A 20,776-nucleotide genomic window follows, 5' to 3' on the forward strand; every position below is an offset into this window, starting at 1 on the left:
TGGCTAATACAGTCAGTCCTCAGTCTTTACTCCTCGAGGCTCAAAGTGAAGTTTATACAGAGCGGCTGAAGAGCTGCAGCTCACACCGTTACTTTTACTTTGAAAAGTCGATAGTTTTAGTTTGAAGAGTCGATAGTTTACATTGAAAAGCCGTAAGTTTCACTTTGAAGGGACTTAGTTTACATTGAAGAGCCTTAAGTTTTACTTTGAAGGGCTCAAGTTTCCATTGAAGAGCCATAAGTTTAGTTTAAAGAGCCGTAATAGTTGACGATGCCCTCATCAAAGAGCTTCAGACTGGATGATTTCTTCGCAGGATGGATCGGAGGTTAGTGTGCGTGCGCGTGCACATCTGGTTTTAAGTTAAACTTAGTGAACAGAAAAAACAACATCACGTGTCCTTTAAAATCACTAAAAAATAGAAGGTTTATAACAGATGTTTGAGCCCTTACAACAGTATCAAACGTTCTGTTATTTATTACCTGGTTTAATAAGATACAACACAGATGGAAAACTGTAAAAAACAAACAATACTAATCGATGTGAGCTTTAGTGCAGGACAGAATAAAGGCTTTGTGTGTTTTTACACTAGTCGTTTTGTGTATTTCTGTTTGAAAAACTGTGGACTTTTGTTGTTGCTTTGTTATATTTGTGGTTTTTCGAATAGTTTTTATTTTTGTCTTCAGTGCATTTTTGTTGCAATTTGTGCAGCACAAAGTTATTCCGAGGGCAACACACACACACACACACACACACTCACGCACGCACACACACACACAGGAGAGAGAACATGTAACTTCAGGCATGTGACCTCCATTAAATATGTGAAACACTAATTTTTGTGTCTTTGATTAAAACTGTTGTAAATGTCCTAATATACTACTCATCCTATCGTACTACTCGTGCTAACGTACTACTCATGCTAATGTACTACTCATGCTAATGTACTACTCATACTAGCTTACTACTCCTCTTAACGTACTACTCATACTAACGTACTACTCACGCTAACGTATTACTCATGCTAACGTACTGTACTAGTCATACTAATGTACTACTCACGCTAACGTACTTCTCATGCTAACGTATTACTCATCCTAACGTTCTACTCATCCTAGCGTACTACTCGTGCTAACGTACCACTCGTGCTAACGTACTACTCATGCTAATGTACTACTCATGCTAATGTACTACTCATGCTAGCTTACTACTCCTCTTAACGTACTACTCATACTAACGTACTACTCACGCTAACGTACTTCTCATGCTAACGTATTACTCATCCTAACGTTCTACTCATCCTAGCGTACTACTCGTGCTAACGTACCACTCGTGCTAACGTACCACTCGTGCTAACGTACTACTCATGCTAATGTACTACTCATGCTAGCTTACTACTCCTCTTAACGTACTACTCATACTAACGTACTACTCACGCTAACGTACTTCTCATGCTAACGTATTACTCATCCTAACGTACTTTACTAGTCATGCTAACGTACTACTCATGCTAACGTACTGTACTAGTCGTTAACATACTGTACTACTCATGCTACTCATACTAACGTACTAGTCATGCTAACGTATTACTCATCCTAACGTACTACTCACGCTAACGTACTACTCTTGCTAACGTATTACTCATCCTAACGTACTGTACTAGTCATGCTAACGTGCTACTCATACTAGCGTACTATTCATGCTAAGTTATTACTTCTCCTAACGTATTGTACTATTCACCCTAACGTAGTATTCATGCTTACATACTAGTCACGCTAACGTACTACTCATACTAACGTACTACTCATACTAGCGTACTATTCACGCTGACGTACTATTCATGCTAAGTTATTACTTCTCCTACCGTACTGTACTATTCACCCTAACGTAGTATTCATGCTTACATACTAGTCACGCTAACGTACTACTCATACTAAATGTGACGTCTAAATGAGTATGTAGTTTGTTCACATTATATAGAATGAAAAGATTGAGTATGTATGAAATACCCAGATGTATACTATGTGTGGACATCCTCCTTTGTGGCTCATTTCATCTCAGTGTGTGTGTGAGTGTTTCCTGGCCTCTGATTGGCTAATACAGTCTGTCCTCAGTGTTTACTCCTCGAGGCTCAAAGTGAAGTTTATACACAGCGGCCGAAGAGCTGCAGCTCACACCGTTACTTTTACTTTGAAAAGTCGATAGTTTTACTTTGAAGGGCCGTAAGTTTTACTTTGAAGGGCTTAAGTTTACATTGAAGAGCCGTAAGTTTTACTTTGAAGGGCTTAAGTTTACATTGAAGAGCCATAAGTTTTACTTTGAAGGGCTTAAGTTTACATTGAAGAGCCGTAAATTTTACTTTGAAGGGCCTAAGTTTACATTGAAGAGCCGTAAATTTTACTTTGAAGGGCCTAAGTTTACATTAAAGAGCCGTAAGTTTTACTTTGAAGGACCTAAGTTTACATTAAAGAGCCGTAAGTTTTACTTTGAAGGACCTAAGTTTACATTAAAGAGCCGTAAGTTTTTCTTTGAAGGGACTAAGTTTACATTGAATTAATTCATTGATCCGATTTTTTTTTTTATAACAGTTTATCAATAAAGCACATTTAAACCCTGCTTAAACGGATTTAACTGAAATAAAAGTGTCTCTCACACACAATCATTGCACACACACAAACACTCGTGCACGCACACACACAAGGCTCTGCAGGTTAATTAAAAGGCTCTGCCTCACAGTCATTGACACTTTTAATTGTCGACTAAAACTAAATCAAATGCTGCCGTCCAAATGAACACTGGTGTGAATATGCATGTTCTCTCCTGTGTGTGTGTGTGTGCGCGTGTGTGTGTGTAGGAGCGTCCAGCGTGGTGGTGGGACATCCTCTGGACACTGTGAAGGTACTAAAGCTTTAAATAAAGACTCATTATTGATTCAAAGACTCATTAATGGATGAATTAATAACTCTTCCTCTGTGGGTTTTTTTCCCTGCAGACTCGACTTCAGGCAGGGAAAGGCTACAAGAGCCTGGTGCACTGTGTGCTCACCATCTACAGGAAGGAGACGGTTGGCCTGGGCAATATATCGAGAGTCAAGATATATCGTGATTTCTGTTTGGGCGATTTAGTGAATTACAATATCGCCTATATCGATATATTTTTATTTTATAGTTTATTTTTATTTATTTATTAAATAACTCACATTCAGAAGAGCATGAAAAGCACAATTAAATAATGCGCCCTTTCAGTCACACGTAACCCTGATGACGTCTGTAATCTCACAGTGACTGAATGATTCCAACACACAAACAACAAAATAAGCACAAAATCACAGGTGTAAAAAGTACTAATATAATAAATCCTACTCAAGTACAAGTAAAAAGTAGCTTCATTCAATGGTACTCAAAGTAAAAGTCACTAGTTACTTTCACCCCTCACAGAAATCTGTTGTAGAAACTTAAAAAGGAAGAAATTAAATCTACCACCATTGAAATTTAATTTATTTTCCACAAAATCATCTGTATAAAATAAAAGGTTTGTCAAAAATTTACAATATACATTTATTTCAAAATTTAAAAAAAAAAAATCAGACGATCAGAAATGGCACGACTAAGAACACATGGATTATGTTCAATGTGCTGAGGTCAGCAGTTTATTAAGAGACCATGAAACAAAGTGTTGAAATGTAATGAAGTACTTTATTTCTTTTAAAACATACTTAAGTACAAGTAAAATTACTGTACTCAATACTGTATACTCAAAAAAGTACAAGTACCCATAAAAGCAACTCAATTACAGTAACGTCATGTGGAGACAGGACCATCTATAAGGGGGAATAAAGGGGAGAGATTTTTGGGGTCCATCCATAAAGTCAGTAAAATGATGGTCTATTGTTCTATGAATCTGTGATAACCACATTTATTTATTCATCTGAATAATATCCACTGTTATCCAGGAACGTTTATTATTATTATTATAATCATCTTAAAGATGGAAATCCTGGTTTTAATCACAACCCCTGACCTACAGTACAAACACTCTGCCCTGTGCGTTGCCTTGCAGGCGGCGGGCTTCTTCAAAGGCATGTCTTTTCCTTTGGTTTCCATCACGCTCTACAACTCCCTGGTGTTCGGCTGCTTCAGCAACACCCAGAGGTTTATCAGCAGGTATCGCCATGGCGACGCGCGCCATCCTAGCACCCTGCTGGACCTGACGCTGGCCAGCGCCCTCACCGGGCTGGTGTCGGTGGCCGTAGGAGCTCCCGTGGACCTCGTCAAGATACGCCTGCAGATGCAGACGCAGCCCATGGTCACCGGTACGTGTACGCACTTCACACGATCACCAGTTTAACCACATGTGTCAAACTCAAGGACCAGGGGCCAAATTTGGCCCTTTAGAACACCAAATTTGGCCCGTAATAGTACAAATGATAGAAAAACAACATGAAACATCTTGTAAATGACCAACTACATACATACATATCTCAGCCCCTCCAAAAACTAAAGTTCATATTTATATATACTGTCTACTATATACTATAGTATATACTGTCTACTATATACTATAGTACATACTGTCTACTATATACTATAGTACATACTGTCTACTATATACTATAGTACATACTGTCTACTATATACTATAGTACATACTGTCTACTATATACTATAGTACATACTGTCTACTATATACTATAGTACATACTGTCTACTATATACTATAGTACATACTGTCTACTATATACTATAGTACATACTGTCTACTGTATACTATAGTACATACTGTCTACTATATACTAGAGCATATCCTGTCTAGTATATACTATAGCATATACTGTCTACTATATACTATAGTATATACTGTCTACTATATACTATAGTACATACTGTCTACTATATGCTATAGTACATACTGTCTACTATATACTATAGTATATACTGTCTACTATATACTATAGTACATACTGTCTACTATATACTATAGTACATACTGTCTACTATATACTATAGTACATACTGTCTACTATATACTATAGTACATACTGTCTACTATATACTATAGTGTATACTGTCTACTATATACTATAGTACATACTGTCTACTATATACTATAGTATATACTGTCTACTATATACTATAGTACATACTGTCTACTGTATACTATAGTACAAACTGTCTACTGTATACTATAGTACATACTGTCAACTATATACTAGAGCATATACTGTCTAGTATATACTATAGCATATACTGTCTACTATATACTATAGTATATACTGTCTACTATATACTATAGTACATACTGTCTACTATATGCTATAGTATATACTGTCTACTATATACTATAGTATATACTGTCTACTATATACTATTAGTATATACTGTCTACTATATACTATTAGTATATACTGTCTACTATATACTATTAGTATGTTTAGTATGCTGAGTGTTCCCACTGAAGTATACTTCCAAGTTTCCCAAGATGCATCTGGAACCTACAGCGTTAAAAACGCTAAATATCTCTGTTGATTCTCCACCTTTGTAGACATATTTCATTCAGAAATCCCCACTGAATAAACTTCTTGTTAACTTCAAAAAAAGAGCCCTATTGACAAAAAAGCTTAAAAAAAACTAATGCAAGACAAGAAGAGATGCTTTTATTTTGAAAAGGGGATGTTTGATTTTTATCTTGAAACTGGTCCCAGAACCATTTTACATTCAGTAAAAGTATGACTAGTATGCCCACTGTGTATACTTAAAAAATGTCCCCATAGTATACATCTGGGTATTTCATACATACTCAATCTTTTCATACTATTTACTGTGAACGCACTTCATTAGGATGAGTAGTGAGTAGTACGTTAGCGTGAGTAGTACGCTAGCGTGAGTAGTACGCTAGTGTAAGTAGTACGTTTGGATGTTTATTACTTTAGGATGAGTAGTACGTTAGCGTGAGTAGTACAGTACGTTATGATGAGTAGTACAGTACGTTATGATGAGTAGCACGTTAATATGAGTAGTACGTTAGCGTGAGTAGTACTTTAGCATGAGTAGTAAGTTAGCATGAGTAGTAAGTTAGCATGAGTAGTACGTTAGCATGAGTAGTACGTTAGCATTAGTAATGCGTTAGTATGAGTAGTATGTTAGCGTGAGTAATGCGTTAGCATGAGTAGTACGTTAGCGTGAGTAGTACGTTAGCAAGAGTAGTACGTTAGCAAGAGTAGTACGTTAGCATGAGTAGTACGTTAGCATGAGTAGTACATTAGCATGAGTAGTACGTTAGCATGAGTAGTACGTTAGCATGAGTAGTACGTTAGCATTAGTAATGCGTTAGTATGAGTAGTATGTTAGCGTGAGTAATGCGTTAGCATGAGTAGTACGTTAGCGTGAGTAGTACATTAGCATGAGTAGTACGTTAGCATGAGTAGTACGTTAGCATGAGTAGTACTTTAGCATGAGTAGTACGTTAGCATGAGTAGTACATTAGCATGAGTAGTACGTTAGCATGAGTAGTACGTTAGCATGAGTAGTACGTTAGCATGAGTAGTACATTAGCATGAGTAGTACGTTAGCATGAGTAGTACGTTAGCATGAGTAGTAAGTTAGCATGAGTAGTACGTTAGCATGAGTAGTACGTTAGCATTAGTAATGCGTTAGTATGAGTAGTATGTTAGCGTGAGTAATGCGTTAGCATGAGTAGTACGTTAGCGTGAGTAGTACGTTAGCATGAGTAGTACGTTAGCATGAGTAGTACGTTAGCATGAGTAGTACGTTAGGACATTTACAATACAGCTTTTATCAAAGATACAAAAATTAGTGTTTCACATATTTAATGGAGGTCACAGGATTACACGCCCAAAGTTGCATGTTCTTTCCTGTGTGTGTGTGTGTGTGTGTGTGTGTGTGTGCGTGTGTGTGTGTGTGTGTGTGTATTTTTGCTGTTTTTCACAGAAATGTTTTTATGGGGTTCAAAGGTGACAGATTGATGTTTAACTTTTTATCTCCTGTGAATGATTCCAGCGGATGTTTTTACACTCACTCACACTGAGTTAATCCAACTTTGAGCAGATAAAAGTTTGATGAGGATTTTATGGTTTGTGAGTCAATGACCTTGAATGACCCCTGTGTGCTCACAGAGAACCTGCACCTCGCTACGGGCATGTCGGCGGTGCGTCTGCGCCCCCTGGCGGTGGGGGTGCATCACCACGGGCCCCTCCAGGTGATCAGCAGGGTGGTGCAGAGCGAGGGCCTGTGTGGTCTGTACAGAGGGGGCGGAGCCATGCTCCTGAGGGACGTCCCTGGATACGCCCTCTACTTCATCCCTTACACACTGCTGTGTAGGAAGCTGAGCTCAGAACACACACACAGCCCTCAGCCATTCACCATCTGCCTGGCAGGAGGACTGGCAGGTAGGCCACGCCCACATCTCTGTGTGTCTTTACAAAACTAAAAGAATTGGATCAAATAATTTAGTGTTTGATTAAATCAAAGCATGTCCACAAAAGTGTATTTTAGGATCAAACATAAGAATATTTTTCAGCATCAGTTACCATGGTGATTTACTGGTGGTACTAAATCACACACAGGCTTGATTCTGAAGTTAGAGAGATAAGAGGAAATCCAGCTTCATGGAACAGGACTACAGTTTTTTCAGCAGGACAATATTAAATGCATATAAATCATAAAATGAAATGAATAATATGAGTAGAATATCAACATTAAATCAGGGGTTCTCAACCTCTGGGTCGAGAGACACTGGTAGTGGGGTCGCCACATGCCTTTAAGAAACAAAATATTTTTGCTTATTTTTACCCTTTTTCTGCAACTACACCAAACTTATTTTACAGCATCTTTACAACATATTTTTCTTCCTTTTAATGCATTTTTGCTACATTACTCCCATTTTTGACACTTCTACATCAAATTTCAATGACTTTTTTGCTCATTATTTCCACTTTCAAGTCACTTTGAGCACTTTTAATCCCTTTCCACCACTTTTCCACCTAATGTCACATGTTGACCCATTATTGTCACTTTTAACCTCTTTTCACCATATTTATGGTTATTCTTGCCAATTTAACCACATTCACCATTTTCCATGCCCATTATTTGCCATTTTAAACTGATTGTTCCAGTATTGACACGTTGAACAGTTTTTACCACCTTTTCTGTCAGTTTTTCGCCCACTCTAATTTACAACTTCTAACCAGATTCTGTGGTTTTTAAAATCTCATTTCACCACCTTTTTCACCATTTTTGGTCACTTTTAACCCATTTTATGTATGTATATCAAAAAGAGGATAACTAAGTAAGACTAAAACTGAAGATGAAATTAAAGCTATAACTATATAATAAATGCTAAAGCTAAGACTACATCATGATAAAACAAGTTCTGATGAAATACGGCCGGGCCAATGGAACGTCTCCGCGCCGAATAGCACATACCACCTTCCCGAGAATTCAGTGAAATGACTCGGTTCCACCGATTAAGACAAATAAAATTGTGCATTGTAAAATTGTAATATATGTTGAATTGCCTTTGAAACGATATATCACACGACTATGTTGCGATAAATTTTGAAATTACCGAATTACCCTTTCGAAAAGGTCTCCGAGAGACTCTTGACATCCGCTCATAGAATATCCATGTCGAATTACAGCCCGATTCAATGAGCATTAATGGAGGAGTAGTCATTTGAAGAATGGGCCCATTCATATAATGGTATGTGTCAATGATTTGGTATCACCAACTGTCGCAATATTTGACTCACAAATAAATGAGAACAACTTTAATGAAAATTGCCCTAAAAAAGGGGGTGGGCTCCCGGGCCCCTTGGGCCCCTAATCAAATTGAGCGAGGCATAATCCTAATCTACGTTGAATTATCTTTGAAACGTTATATGACACGACTATGTTCCCATAAATTTGGAAATGACCAGAAATGGGGGATGGGCCCTTGGGCCCCTTTTCAAAAAAAGGGCTCAGAGCAGCTCATCATATTCATTCATAGAGTATTCAAACCAAACTGCTTTCTGATCTAACGAGAATCGTAATATTTGACTTGCAAATAAATTAGAAATCGACTTTTTTTTTTTCTTTAGGGGCCCCAAATCAAAAATCGGGCTCCAAGAGTTGATGCGTACAAATTTCAGCCCAATCCGTTCACGAATAACAGAGGAGTAGCGTTTTTCACTAGTGTACACAACAACAACAACAACATTTTCATTATGTGTCTGTGTGTGTGTCTGTGTGTGTGTGTGTGTGTGTCTGCGTGTGTGTGTGTCAAGCTTTGGTGTGCTGACATGTCACTGCACAGAAAACGAGTGAATTACCTAAATTAACTAAATTAAGATAAAATAAAATCAGATGAACTAGGGTGACAAAGTAGGATTAGCTAAGCTAAGCTAACGCGTCCCCGCCCTCAGGCTCCATCTCCTGGGTGACGGCAACGCCGGCCGATGTGGTGAAGAGCCGGATGCAAGCAGATGCTCAGATGAAGTACAGAGGGATCCTTCACTGCATCCTACACAGCTACAACACAGAGGGCCTGCAGGTGAGTTAGAGCTCCGCCTTTACTTAGAGCTCCGCCCCTCTGAGCGCTCATTTATCACTTGTTCGTACGTTGAGATTTGAGCGTACGACCAAATTCACGCAAGTTTTGCTATTTATCAAAAGTGACGTGATCGTACGCTACGATCAGATTTCACGTTCGTGTCAGAAGGGTGTCTCGTGTTGGTGCGTAGGTGGCTTACGTGTGTGTGTGTGCGCGCGGGGGGGGGGGGGGGGGGCTTGGGTTCGCCTGCTTTTTTTTTTTTTTTCTCCTTGTCTGCACATGCTGTCAAAGGTCAACACTACAAGAAGTGCCATCATTTTAACAAAGCAAAGCATGTTTTGTTATTGAAATTAAATAAATGAATTTATTTTATTGCATAATGGTGACCATCACCAGCCCTCCCTAAGGAAGGGTAAGAAACATTTTATTAAAGGGAGGATATAAAAAGGGAGAGCAGTGTTACACCTGGGTGGAGGGTGTGGTGGGGGGTGGGAGCAGGGAGGAGAGATTCAAGGTAGAAAATGGAAGAGTGGGTAAGAGTTTATTATTTTAAAGTGAGATGTGAAGTTGTAGTTGAGCATGTTGTGTTGTGTAATCAGCCAGTGTGGTGACCAGTGTGAAGCTTAGCTATAATGGTGGTGTCTGTGAACAGAGAGGAGGAGTGAGTGGTAAAACCTAAAATAGGTATTTAGGATCAACGTGTCTAAAGTTAAGCCCACTACCAGTTTTATGCCACAGTCTAAGACATTCCAGTTTATCGTAGACCAATGTATGTGTAAGAACCACTACTGTAAACCCCGGCGCCCCCCCCCTGGCCCGTAGATGCGGCTAGGCCAGCAGAAAGGGGAGGAGCCTGGTAGCTAAGCTATGTTCTCTGTTTTCTTCACTTTCATATTAAAAACACTGTCCAGGACATTTATTTAATCATTAATGTTCAACTGGAAGATCAAATATTAATTATTGATAAACAGTTTTACTCCAAATATCAGAAACTATTATAGCTTTTCTTAAACCTCATGTAATATTATTATTATTAATTTAGGTTGTTTTTCTCTCGTAGGTGTTTTTCCGCGGCTGGTCGGTGAACGCTATCCGAGGGTTCCCCATGTCTGCTACCATGTTCCTGACCTACGAGATGTCCCTGAGGTTCTTCAGGAGTCTGTTGGACGGAGACGGAGCAGGACAGGGACCTCCAGGGATTACACACACACACACCTGAGTGTGTGTGTGAATCCAGCTGAACTTGAACACTGTGTGTGATTAGATCAGAACCACCCTGAAGCTTTCAGCCATGGCGTAACGTGTGTGTCAGGGGGCGGGGCTAATGTTGTGGCTTTCTTATATTAAGAGTCTTAATGCAAATGTTTGAAGGATTGTGGAAGATTTTGGATTTGCTTTTTGTACTTTAAGGTTTTCATTGTTTTAAAATGTGTAAATATGAAGTAATTATATCAGCAGCTGTTTTTACATATTAAATATGTCTTAATGTACAGAAATAAAGCTACAATAAATGGCTGACATGAGCCCATCTGTCCACCAGAGGGCGGCAGTCAGCAACACGAACACAGCGTGTTTGTGTGTTCTAAATAAAATGTAAAATAAAACTGAATCACAATGACTGGGTTATTAAAAACTTTTATTTTCTAAAAGTAATGAGACAGTTTTACAGAGAACATGCAAACTACACAGAAATTAAAAGATTGGACATTTATGACCTGAAGCCAAACACTTTGGGATTGTTTACGTCTGAGGGCAGGAAGTCTCATCAGTAAGGGACAATATTCATCATGCTTTTATTTTGAAGGCTTACGCATAAGTGTATTTTTTTTTTTTTTTTTTTGTGTGCTGTTAGTTTGGACCAATGGAAAGAGCCACGTCGCTAACCGTGGTGTGCTAACTGGAAACCAGTTCAGGAATGTGTCGTAACAACCGTCGGCTATTTTAAGATTTTCTGGAATGTGACGAAGAAACGTTAACGTAGCTTTAACGTTTGTTTTCTGACATCTACAAGAAAACGTGATGACATCGCGCGCTGACGGCAGCTTTTAGCATCTTTTAGCTTCTTCGCTTACACACAACAGAACAACAAAAACAACGCGTTTATTATTTCGTGATTGCGTCGTATGTCTGAGAGTGTTTGTGCGTTTCTTAAATACACGTTCATGCTCCGTGTAAGACAGGAATGTACGAGTAACGTTTTTATCGTAAAAGGCGAATTTTGGCCTCGTTCTACATGACATCACACACACACATACGTGCACACACACACGTTTACTAAACAGCCTTTTACCCAGACGAGGACAGAGTGATTTCACAAACAAATACCAAACATCAGAAACACTGCATTAAATTATTGCGATCTAAACGTTATGGCTTTGTGTGGTGAAGTCCTATCTGAACTAAAACCAGTTTGTCTACCAGTTCAATATTTATCGTAAACGCAAATGAAAAAATATTAGAAAAAACAAAAGTTAAACTTTATTGAAATGTTCAGTGACCAATCAGCATGCTGTGTGTGTGATTAACTTTGTTGTGTTTCTTTGGTCTCGACGTCGCAAAATAGATCAAAACAAGAGTCGGACGCATCCAAACAAACAAAAACACGTCGAGCTCTGATTGTCTGGAGGGAACAAACCTATAAAATAACCAAAAAAAAACAAACAAAAAAAAAAAAAACATGACTTTGACGATAACCATATCAACCAAAACATTAAAGCCACTATTTTTTTTTTTTTTTTTTTAATAATAAAATGTCTGGAGTTAAAGGGGTGATTTTTTATTTTTATTTTGAAATGCTTGTACTGCTGCTAGCTGCTTCCTCTGAAAAAACCCAAACAAAATAAAATAAAGAAGAATCCTGTTGGGAGTTCAAATTATACAATATTTTGAAAATATAGTCTAAAACACGTGTCAAACTCAAGGCCTGGGGGCCAAATCTGGCCATCCAGAGCATTCGATTCTGCCAGAAAACATGAATCATTGTGTAAATTACCAAATAATTCAGTTGTAAATTATTGCTGAAAAAACAACTCAAATTATTCCACAAAATCTCCCAAAATAAATACAAATTGGTCAAAAAATAAATAAAGCAAAAGGACATTTAAGTATATGTCACTCAGATATTATTGTTGATACATTAATGTTGAAATTGTTTGTTTTCTTGCCTAAAACCTGCGGCCCACTTAAGATCAAACTCATCTGTATTTAACCCTTAGCCTCTTCTACCCCCAGCATCTTCTCCGAAAAACGCTTTTTCTAAGCTTCTACATGACCTACATGGCTAATTCTTGTTCAGATTGAAGTAGGACCCTTAGTGTTTACAGATGTGATATTTTTGAAATATGATACTGAGTGACAATAAATCATGTTTTAAATACAAAAATCTGTAGTCCGCCCCAAAAGAACCTAGAGATTTACGTGAACTATAAAGGCAACTCTCAGTAGGGAAGGCTACAAAGGCAGAAATATTTGAACTAATGTCTGAACATCAACTGCAGCAAGTTTGGTGATAATAATAAACATTAGGCCAAAGATAAACATGTTTTTGTACAAAAAGTTCAGGCAGAAGCTCACTTTACCGCAACTGTGTCAAAGTTTTCCACAAGTTTGTAACTAAAACTAAACTGAGTTTGACACCCTGTTCTAAAACATGAACATTTACTAAAATAAAAGCGACCCTGCTATATTCCCAAAATAAAGTTAATAATAAATAAAATAAATAAAAATGACTCTTTAATGTGAGTTTAGGCATAAAACTTTGATTGGTTCTCGTATTAAACTGAAAGCTGGTTGAGATGTTGCGGCTGATCTGATTGGTCCGTGTCTCAGTGGGTTTTTTTTTGTTTTGGGCTTGTCTCAATCACGCTTAACGACCTTCATTTGCGACGCATCTGCTGGAGGAGAAAACATGAAGGCACGAGTCACAAACGCGACTCCGTATGAATGGCGCCGTGTACAGAGAAGTAGAAAAACGTCTGTAGAAAGTGAGCGTGCCCTGAGTGGTGGTGGGCGTCGTCACGGAGACGAAAGAAACAAGGAGAGAAACGGGATGAAAAACAGCAAAAACACCAGAGTCACTGATCAGGGGTTAGGCTCCGCCCACAAAATGTAAACAAACAGGAAACACAGCCTGATGTTTATGATCAGGCCTCCCATTGGTCAACCATGACAGAAGTTAACTCTCCCATTATCCTCAAATATTTCTCACACATTTTAAACTTGGGGTCAATCTGACCCCAGAGATATTTGCCTCTAGAAAATGATTTTCAGACAATTGTTGACCAAGTTTTTATGTGAGGCATTTGTTGAATGGTAAACATTGAATGGGGTCATTATTTTCTTTTTTGTTGAATCCATAAATAAGTCCTTGATAATGAAATCATGACCTGTTCTCTGGCGCCACCTTTAGGACAAACTTTGAAATTAGAGTTATTTGATCTTAATTATTTTTAATCCAAATCTTTTCTAATTTGGGGTTCACAGTCATTACTCTCACAGAATGAACCATATTTATTGAAGTTGGTGACCCCGCCCCAATTCCTCTGATAAACATATTTATCTACTCATTTTTAATACCCCGGCCCACAGTGCAGGAAATATCAGTTCTACTTTGTCATGTATCTACTCTCCACCTCCAGCTGTGATGTCACACACAGAGACACGTTTAACACCGCGTCAGATGATTGAAGAAATATCACCATGATCATTTTATGCTTCATCAATTGTACCCGTCAAATTAGGAAAAGTTATGAAATATGAAGCAAGTATTATTTTTTGAATGATAAACATTGAATGAGGTCAAATTGACCCAAAGGATAATAGGAAGGTTAAACTAAGTCTGAATCATGTTAGTCAGGATCTGTTGGTCTCTGGTGGTTTTGCTGAGCAAACGGAGGTCAGAGGTCGCGGTTGTCGTGGTGTAAACGTTGGAAAGGAAGCGTGAGCGCTGTAATAAAGGCAGTGAGGAGCCTGATGGTTGAGCCTGAGTAGCCCCGCCCCCCAGGGTCAGCTGATCTATAGCTCTACTTCTTGAACATGTCCTGTAGAGGTCCAGGCAGGAACTTCAGCACCGTGTCCAGGATGCTCTCCTCTTCGTCGTCATCATCGTCACCGCAGCCTCGAGGAATGGCTTTCTTTGGACGGGTCAGAGAACCTTCACACGCCTGCTCCATCGCTGCCTTCTCCTCCGCCTCCTTCTCCTCCTTCTTCTTCAGTCCGTACTGAGCGGGAGAGAGAGAGCGTTACTATATATACTGTATATACTATCAACGACCAATCAGAGCTTTACCACAGGAAACTACAAAGTTTGATTGACAGTTTGCTTCTTTTATTCTTCTTTAAATGGATCCTCCACTGTTTTTATAAATGTGTCCTAAAACCTTTAAAATATCAATATTAGTAGATCTATGTCTAACAAAACACATTATTATGCACCATATTAAATTAAATAACTTTTAAAAATGAAACTACTTTAGCGCCTGTGTTCCTCCATCTTGAAATCACATGATTGATGATGTCACACGGCCCCACTGCCTGTAAACATCCCATTGTTTTCTATTGGAGTGAAACATTCAGCCTGATTTTTTGATCATTTAGTAGATTTTTCCAGTCAAAATGATAATTTGTGCTGCTATTGGTTGCTCTAAACCACGGGTCAAAGTCATTTTCGTTCAGGGTCCAAAAACGGAGCAGTTTGATCTCAAGTGGGCCACAGATTTTATGCAAAAAAACCAAGTAATTTCAACATTATTGTGCCCTAGTTTGTACTTCTACGTATACATACAGTGAGTGACATGCAATTTCCTAGATTTTGTGACCAACTTTAAAATGAATTAAAAGAAATAATATTCAATGATTTGAGGAAAATCGAAGGATTTTGTGATAACAGTTTAACATTAAAATGACTTTAATCTTATGATAAAAGCACCGGGAAAAACTGTGAACCTCTGCAAATATTGTTGAGTTTCATTTGCACAATGATTCATGTTTTCTGTCATTTTTACTTTCTCCTGCGGGCCGAATTGGATGCTTGAAAGGGCCAGATTTGGCCCCCGGGCCATGAGTTTGACACATGTATTCTAAATAATCTGGAATAATTAAAGATGTTGATGTAAACCTCTTTTGTTTACTGAAAGAGGATAAAAAACAGTTGAAACCTGAAAAATGATCTATGCCCGCAGGGGGCGACAGTTCCAATTCTGTGGTTTGGTAGTAGACAATGAAGCAGAGAAGAAGAGCTCTCCTAAGGGACCTTTACTCTCCCTTAAATAGTACGCTGACATGCTCTGGTGGCTGAAGTTAGAGAGTAAATCACTGACTGTTGAAGAAGCACAAACCCTGAGGATAGACGTCCTTCAACAGTCTAATTTACTCGCTAACTTCAGCCACCGGAGCGTGTCAGTGCACTGTTTGAGGGAGACACTTCCTGTTTCTTTAAAGTAGTGAATGGTTGGATTGAGAGACGTGCGTCCTCACCTTGTCTCTGATGCTCTGCCGTACTTTCTCTCTCTCCGCCTCCATGCGGGTGTGTTTTTCCTTCCGCTCCTCCTCCTGCTGCCTCAGAGCCTCCTGACGCTCCTCCTCCTTCTTAGCAGCGTCTGGGTCTTTCTCCTCCTCTCCTCCCAACATCTTACCCATGTCTTTAGTGGCTCCTGCAGGACAAACAACAGCTCATCTTCATCCTCGCTCAGGACGTGTGACACTCTGAAGATAAACTGAAGCCACTCCTCCAGTTATTAGACCACGCCCACAACATCTGAGGCTCAGAAACCACTGACAACAACCCACGGGACACACAACAAGACACGTAGCGGGACATGCAACAGGACATACAAGAGGCCTTACAACAGTACACACAACAGGACATAAAAAGAGGGCAGACAACAAGACATAACAGGACACACAACAAGACTCACAAGAAGACACGCAACACATGACAAAAGAAGACATGCAACACTATAGGACACAACAACAGATGACAACAAGACACAAAACAGGACACAAGAGGGTAAAAAGAGGACACGCTACAGGACATGTAGAAGTACACACAACACGACACAACAAGACATGAAACACAATAGGACACACAACACGTGACACAACAGGACACATAACACAGGACACACAAATGCAGCATTTAGTCAGCTTTTGTGCAGCCCCCAAAAGTAAACACACAAAATGACCAAAACTATACAAAACACAAAGTCTATGTTGTTTCCTGTGTTAATGCTCTGCACTGATTGGTCCTTATCGTATGCAGACGATGCTGTAATATACACTCCAACAAATATACAGGAAGCTGGCAGCATTCTTACATCTGAAATAATAGCCCAAGTCTAAAATTGTTGTCTCCTTTTAAATACTAAAAACCGTCTGTGTGATGTTTACCAAACAAAACAAAAAAAACTGCAAATTCACATGTATTTCTCCAAGATGTGGAGCTCAAACTGGTGCACGAGTTCAAATCCCTTGGAGTAGTTCTTGACTCTCACGCTCAAGTCATGTCAAGAACATTTGTAAAACAAGTAAATTCAGTTTTCATAACTTCAGATATATTTGTTCATCAATGACTTTTCAGGCAGTTAGGATGTTTCTGCGTGTTCTCACACACAGAACATTGTTTTACAAACTGGTCTCTTACAAATGAAACCACTTTTAGACAAATACAACCATTATTTAAAAAAGCTTTAAAAAATGTTTCCAAGTTTTTGTTTGAAAAACCAAAAACTTTTGCTTTCAGAGAAAAAGGTTTTAGTTTAGTTTTATGATTAAATATAGGATAAGCCTGTATTTAAAGGAACAGCACACCACTGTGTGTGTGTGTGTGTGTGTGTGTTTATTCAACAGCAGGTGAAATAAGAGCTACAGGAGGTCAGAAACACCAACAGGATGAAATCTAAATTTATTCATTTTATTATTATTGTTACTAAAAAAAACACAAAAAAAAACACAAAACTGATGGAGTGACTTTGTTTGAAATATGAAACAAACGCTGCACAGGGTGGCAGAAAAAACCCAGAAAGATGAAAGTGTGTGTGTGTGTGTGTGTGTGTCTCACCTCCTAACGCCTGCTTCATCACAAAGTCCATGTTTGCTGCTGATGACGTTTCTTCTTCTCACAGAAACAAACACATCAATGAGCCTCAGTTGATTCTACACAAAAATACACACAAAACACACACAGTCAACAACGACAACAAGGGATTTCTGTCAAAGCACACGCACACACACACATTGTTCCTGTCAGAAGGGCCACGCCCAGTGTGTCCATGTGTGTGTGTCGAGTGCTGAGAACCAGTTCCTTCTGAAGGAGAACCTGTAATTTCCTCCCGCAGCAGCAGCAGCTCCAATAAGGAGTGTTTGTTCTGCGGGTGATTCACTCACACGTGCTGTCCACAGCAGGTCACATTGTGATGAAGAGGAACCAGTGAAGTAACTGGTGATGATGATGATGATGATGATGTAACGCTGCTTTCATTTAACAGTTCAGGCGCTGCAGTGATGCATGATGGGTAATGTGATCAGTTCGCCTCACTGGTCCCAGCAGCCACTGGAACGCTCCCAGTTTAACCAACAACAAATTAATATTTAACATTTTAATTAAAGTTTGATCTGTTAATACATTAAAATTATATATTTCTTACATTAGATTTATTATTATTATTAAATTTTAATATCGTGACTGTCATTACACAGGAAATTACATTTAATTAATAACTAAATAGTTTAATTATTAATCATTGACGAATGCTGTTGTTTTGAATTTATTAATCTATTTATGAATATCGTTTAAAAATACTAAAAAGACTAAAGCAATGCAGAAAAATAAGAAATGAATCAAATGTGAAAATGTATTGTTAAAATAATTAAATAATTTAATAATAATCAAAATTTGAAATAAAAATGATTTACGATTGGGAAAGTGTTTGTTTTTCCTCTTTTGGATCAATTGTTTGATGGTTGTTTAAACCACTGCTTCCTCTCCTCCCTGAAGTCTTCATCACACAAAGTGAAGAGGAAGAGGAAGAGGAAGAGGAAGTCCTGCTGTATTAACAGGTGTTGACAGGAAGTGTTCAGAGAACTTGTCTGTGATTGGTCAAAAATCCAAAGTGGGCGTGGCAGGGGCGAGAACCCCTTTTTATTGTTGGAGAGGGTCAATAAATAAACAATAACATAAAAATAAATGATATATTTAATAATCTGAATATGTCACAAACTAACGTTTAATTTATAAAGTCCAACTGTAGACCTGCAGATAGATCTATAACAGATAGATCTATAACAGATAGATCTATAACAGATAGATCTATAGTAACAACACTGATCATTGTTATTGATCAGCTCAGAGGAGACAGACCCCAAATGTTCTTCTTCTTCTGCTCCAAAATTAAACATATTATACAGAATGAGCCTGGATTGAATTTTCCACAACACCATGAATTAAATATCCAGAAATAAAACTGACAAGAAAAATAAAATAAAAAAAAATTACAGAATGTGATGAAAAACTGAATATGTTCAAGGAAACATTTATACATCAAAGCTAGAACAGCTTTCTGTTCAAATCAATAGAATGAAAGTATCAAAGACATCAAAGTAAAAACAGGAAGTGATTCACTCGGTCCTCAAACTGTTGGGCTCAGATTGGTCATCATGTCATCATGTGACTGATCCACAGATGTAGTAAAACCAGTAAATGGATGCAGAGCTTCATCTAAAGCAGGGGTCACCAACACGGTGCCCGCGGGCCCCAGGGAGCTCGCATGGACCATGTGAGGGGCCCTCAGAAGCTCTAGTCACCAATGAGCTCCGCCTCCAATCTGATTTACTTTCCACGATTCAAACTAAATAGATAAACACAGACGACAGATGTATTTAGTGAAGTTAAACACTGCTGCACGTGACAAAGTTTTAGTATTAAATTAACCATCTTTGAATATTTATTTTATTTATACTGAAACATTGTAACAAATGTTTTGAAATGCTGCAGATTTGGTGTAAACAATTGAGTAAATTAAGAGAAATAAAGTGTTGCATGTTGAAACAAACATTTCCTACTTTAAGTGCCTGCTAGCCTTCTTTATTATCTTACCTTCTAATTAAAGTGATAACATAGTATTTAAGAAGCACTTTTCTAAGAGTTAGCTTAGCACGTAGCAACCTGCGCCACATTAGGGTTAGCTTAGCACGTAGCAGCCAGGCCCACATTAGGGTTAGCTTAGCATGTAGCAAAGCTGGGGTCACAGGGTTTTTTAACAACGTCCCTTCAGGGGGAGGGATAAACAAATCTGCTGTGATGTCACAGTGGAACAGTGTTCCCACTCAATGTTCTTGAAGCGAAAATACGGCGCTTCGGGGCGTTTCCATCTCGCAAATTTGGAGCCAGAATCTGGGTCCGGCGGGAGACGCCCTGGTAACAAGCCCCGCCCATTTAGTGTACTGCCCAATCATCGTCATATATGACATCAAATCATGTTTTTCAACCACAAATAACTTATTTAAAACAAAGTTCACAGAAAAATGAGCATTTGAACACAATGTATGGTGATAATAACTAATGATCAGAGTTTAGGTTTGGAAAAAAATATTTTAACTTTACACTTTGACCAACATCCCATCTGTTAACATTGATGAGGCGGGGCTTATGACCAAGGCTGCGTGCGTCGTCCATTCTTTTTACAGTCGATGGGTGTGAAACATCAGATCAGATTAAACTCTTCCTCAGACTGAGCTGCTCTCTGGTCTCGGGTCATCTTTTAATCTGCTGACAACACAGTTCACAACCCTCGGCTTTAACTCCTCCCCTCACAGTTCATCATGGAGGGACACCAGTAAAACCAGTATACAGACGAGCTGTTCAAACCACTCACACTAGGCAATACTCATCGATTTTTGCTGCTCGTGAAAAAAAAATCTTCTTTTGTTTATGATTGTTTGAATATTTTATAGATTTCATGTTTCAGTGACGCTCTGAGAGCTCAGTGTGGTCGGATCACGCCGCTCAACCAGCTCTCTCTCACACACACGCACACGCACACGCACACGCACACAGTGCAGTTTGCATGTTCTCATTAAGTGTTCCCACTGACTAAACGTGTCTGTTGTCATCCACAGTGTGTTACATTTTGTGCATAAAGCTAATTATGAGTTGACTGTAGCTTAATATCATTATCAAATAATTATCTTTTAAAATAAATAAAACAAATATTAAACTAATTAGAAACCAGTAGAA

At 38.6% G+C, this 20,776-nt stretch overlaps 3 protein-coding genes across 6 annotated transcripts in view; 1 reads left to right on the plus strand and 2 right to left on the minus strand.

The window, feature by feature from the left end:
• slc25a48 (solute carrier family 25 member 48) lies at positions 1 to 11,164 on the plus strand. 2 transcript variants are annotated; one of them, XM_028458913.1, is made up of 7 exons: positions 1 to 325; positions 2,852 to 2,895; positions 2,990 to 3,061; positions 4,057 to 4,309; positions 7,130 to 7,402; positions 9,419 to 9,546; positions 10,607 to 11,164. In XM_028458913.1, exons 1-7 carry the CDS (start codon positions 271 to 273, stop codon positions 10,763 to 10,765), a joined length of 984 nt encoding a protein of 327 aa, XP_028314714.1. In that variant the 5' UTR covers positions 1 to 270; the 3' UTR covers positions 10,766 to 11,164. The 2 variants fall into 2 exon arrangements, with proteins under 2 accessions (XP_028314714.1, XP_028314713.1); XM_028458912.1 differs by lacking the exons at positions 1 to 325; positions 2,852 to 2,895; positions 2,990 to 3,061; positions 9,419 to 9,546 and having other exon boundaries at positions 3,880 to 4,309.
• The window catches only part of LOC114470626 (complexin-2), a 10,065-nt gene continuing 450 nt past the window's right edge, over positions 11,162 to 20,776 (minus strand). For 2 of the 3 annotated variants that reach the window (XM_028458914.1, XM_028458915.1), the window contains exons 2-4: positions 17,603 to 17,697; positions 16,021 to 16,196; positions 11,162 to 14,765 (exon numbers count right to left, since the gene is read on the minus strand). In XM_028458914.1, the coding sequence (XP_028314715.1) occupies positions 14,568 to 14,765; positions 16,021 to 16,196; positions 17,603 to 17,633 (405 nt within the window). In that variant the 5' untranslated portion in view covers positions 17,634 to 17,697 and the 3' untranslated portion in view covers positions 11,162 to 14,567. Of the gene's footprint in view, positions 14,766 to 16,020; positions 16,197 to 17,602; positions 17,698 to 17,928; positions 18,127 to 20,776 lie in introns of those variants that run through there. The other variant, XM_028458916.1, reaches the window with a different exon arrangement.
• Positions 17,574 to 20,776, minus strand: part of thoc3 (THO complex 3) — a 22,610-nt gene continuing 19,407 nt past the window's right edge. Inside the window, exon 7 of the mRNA XM_028458911.1 lies at positions 17,574 to 17,597. The gene's annotated coding sequence lies outside the window, so the exon portion shown is untranslated. The remainder of the gene's footprint in view (positions 17,598 to 20,776) is intronic.

The sequence above is a fragment of the Gouania willdenowi genome, chromosome 10, assembly GCF_900634775.1.
Source record: "Gouania willdenowi chromosome 10, fGouWil2.1, whole genome shotgun sequence".
Taxonomy (NCBI): Eukaryota; Metazoa; Chordata; class Actinopteri; order Blenniiformes; family Gobiesocidae; genus Gouania; species Gouania willdenowi.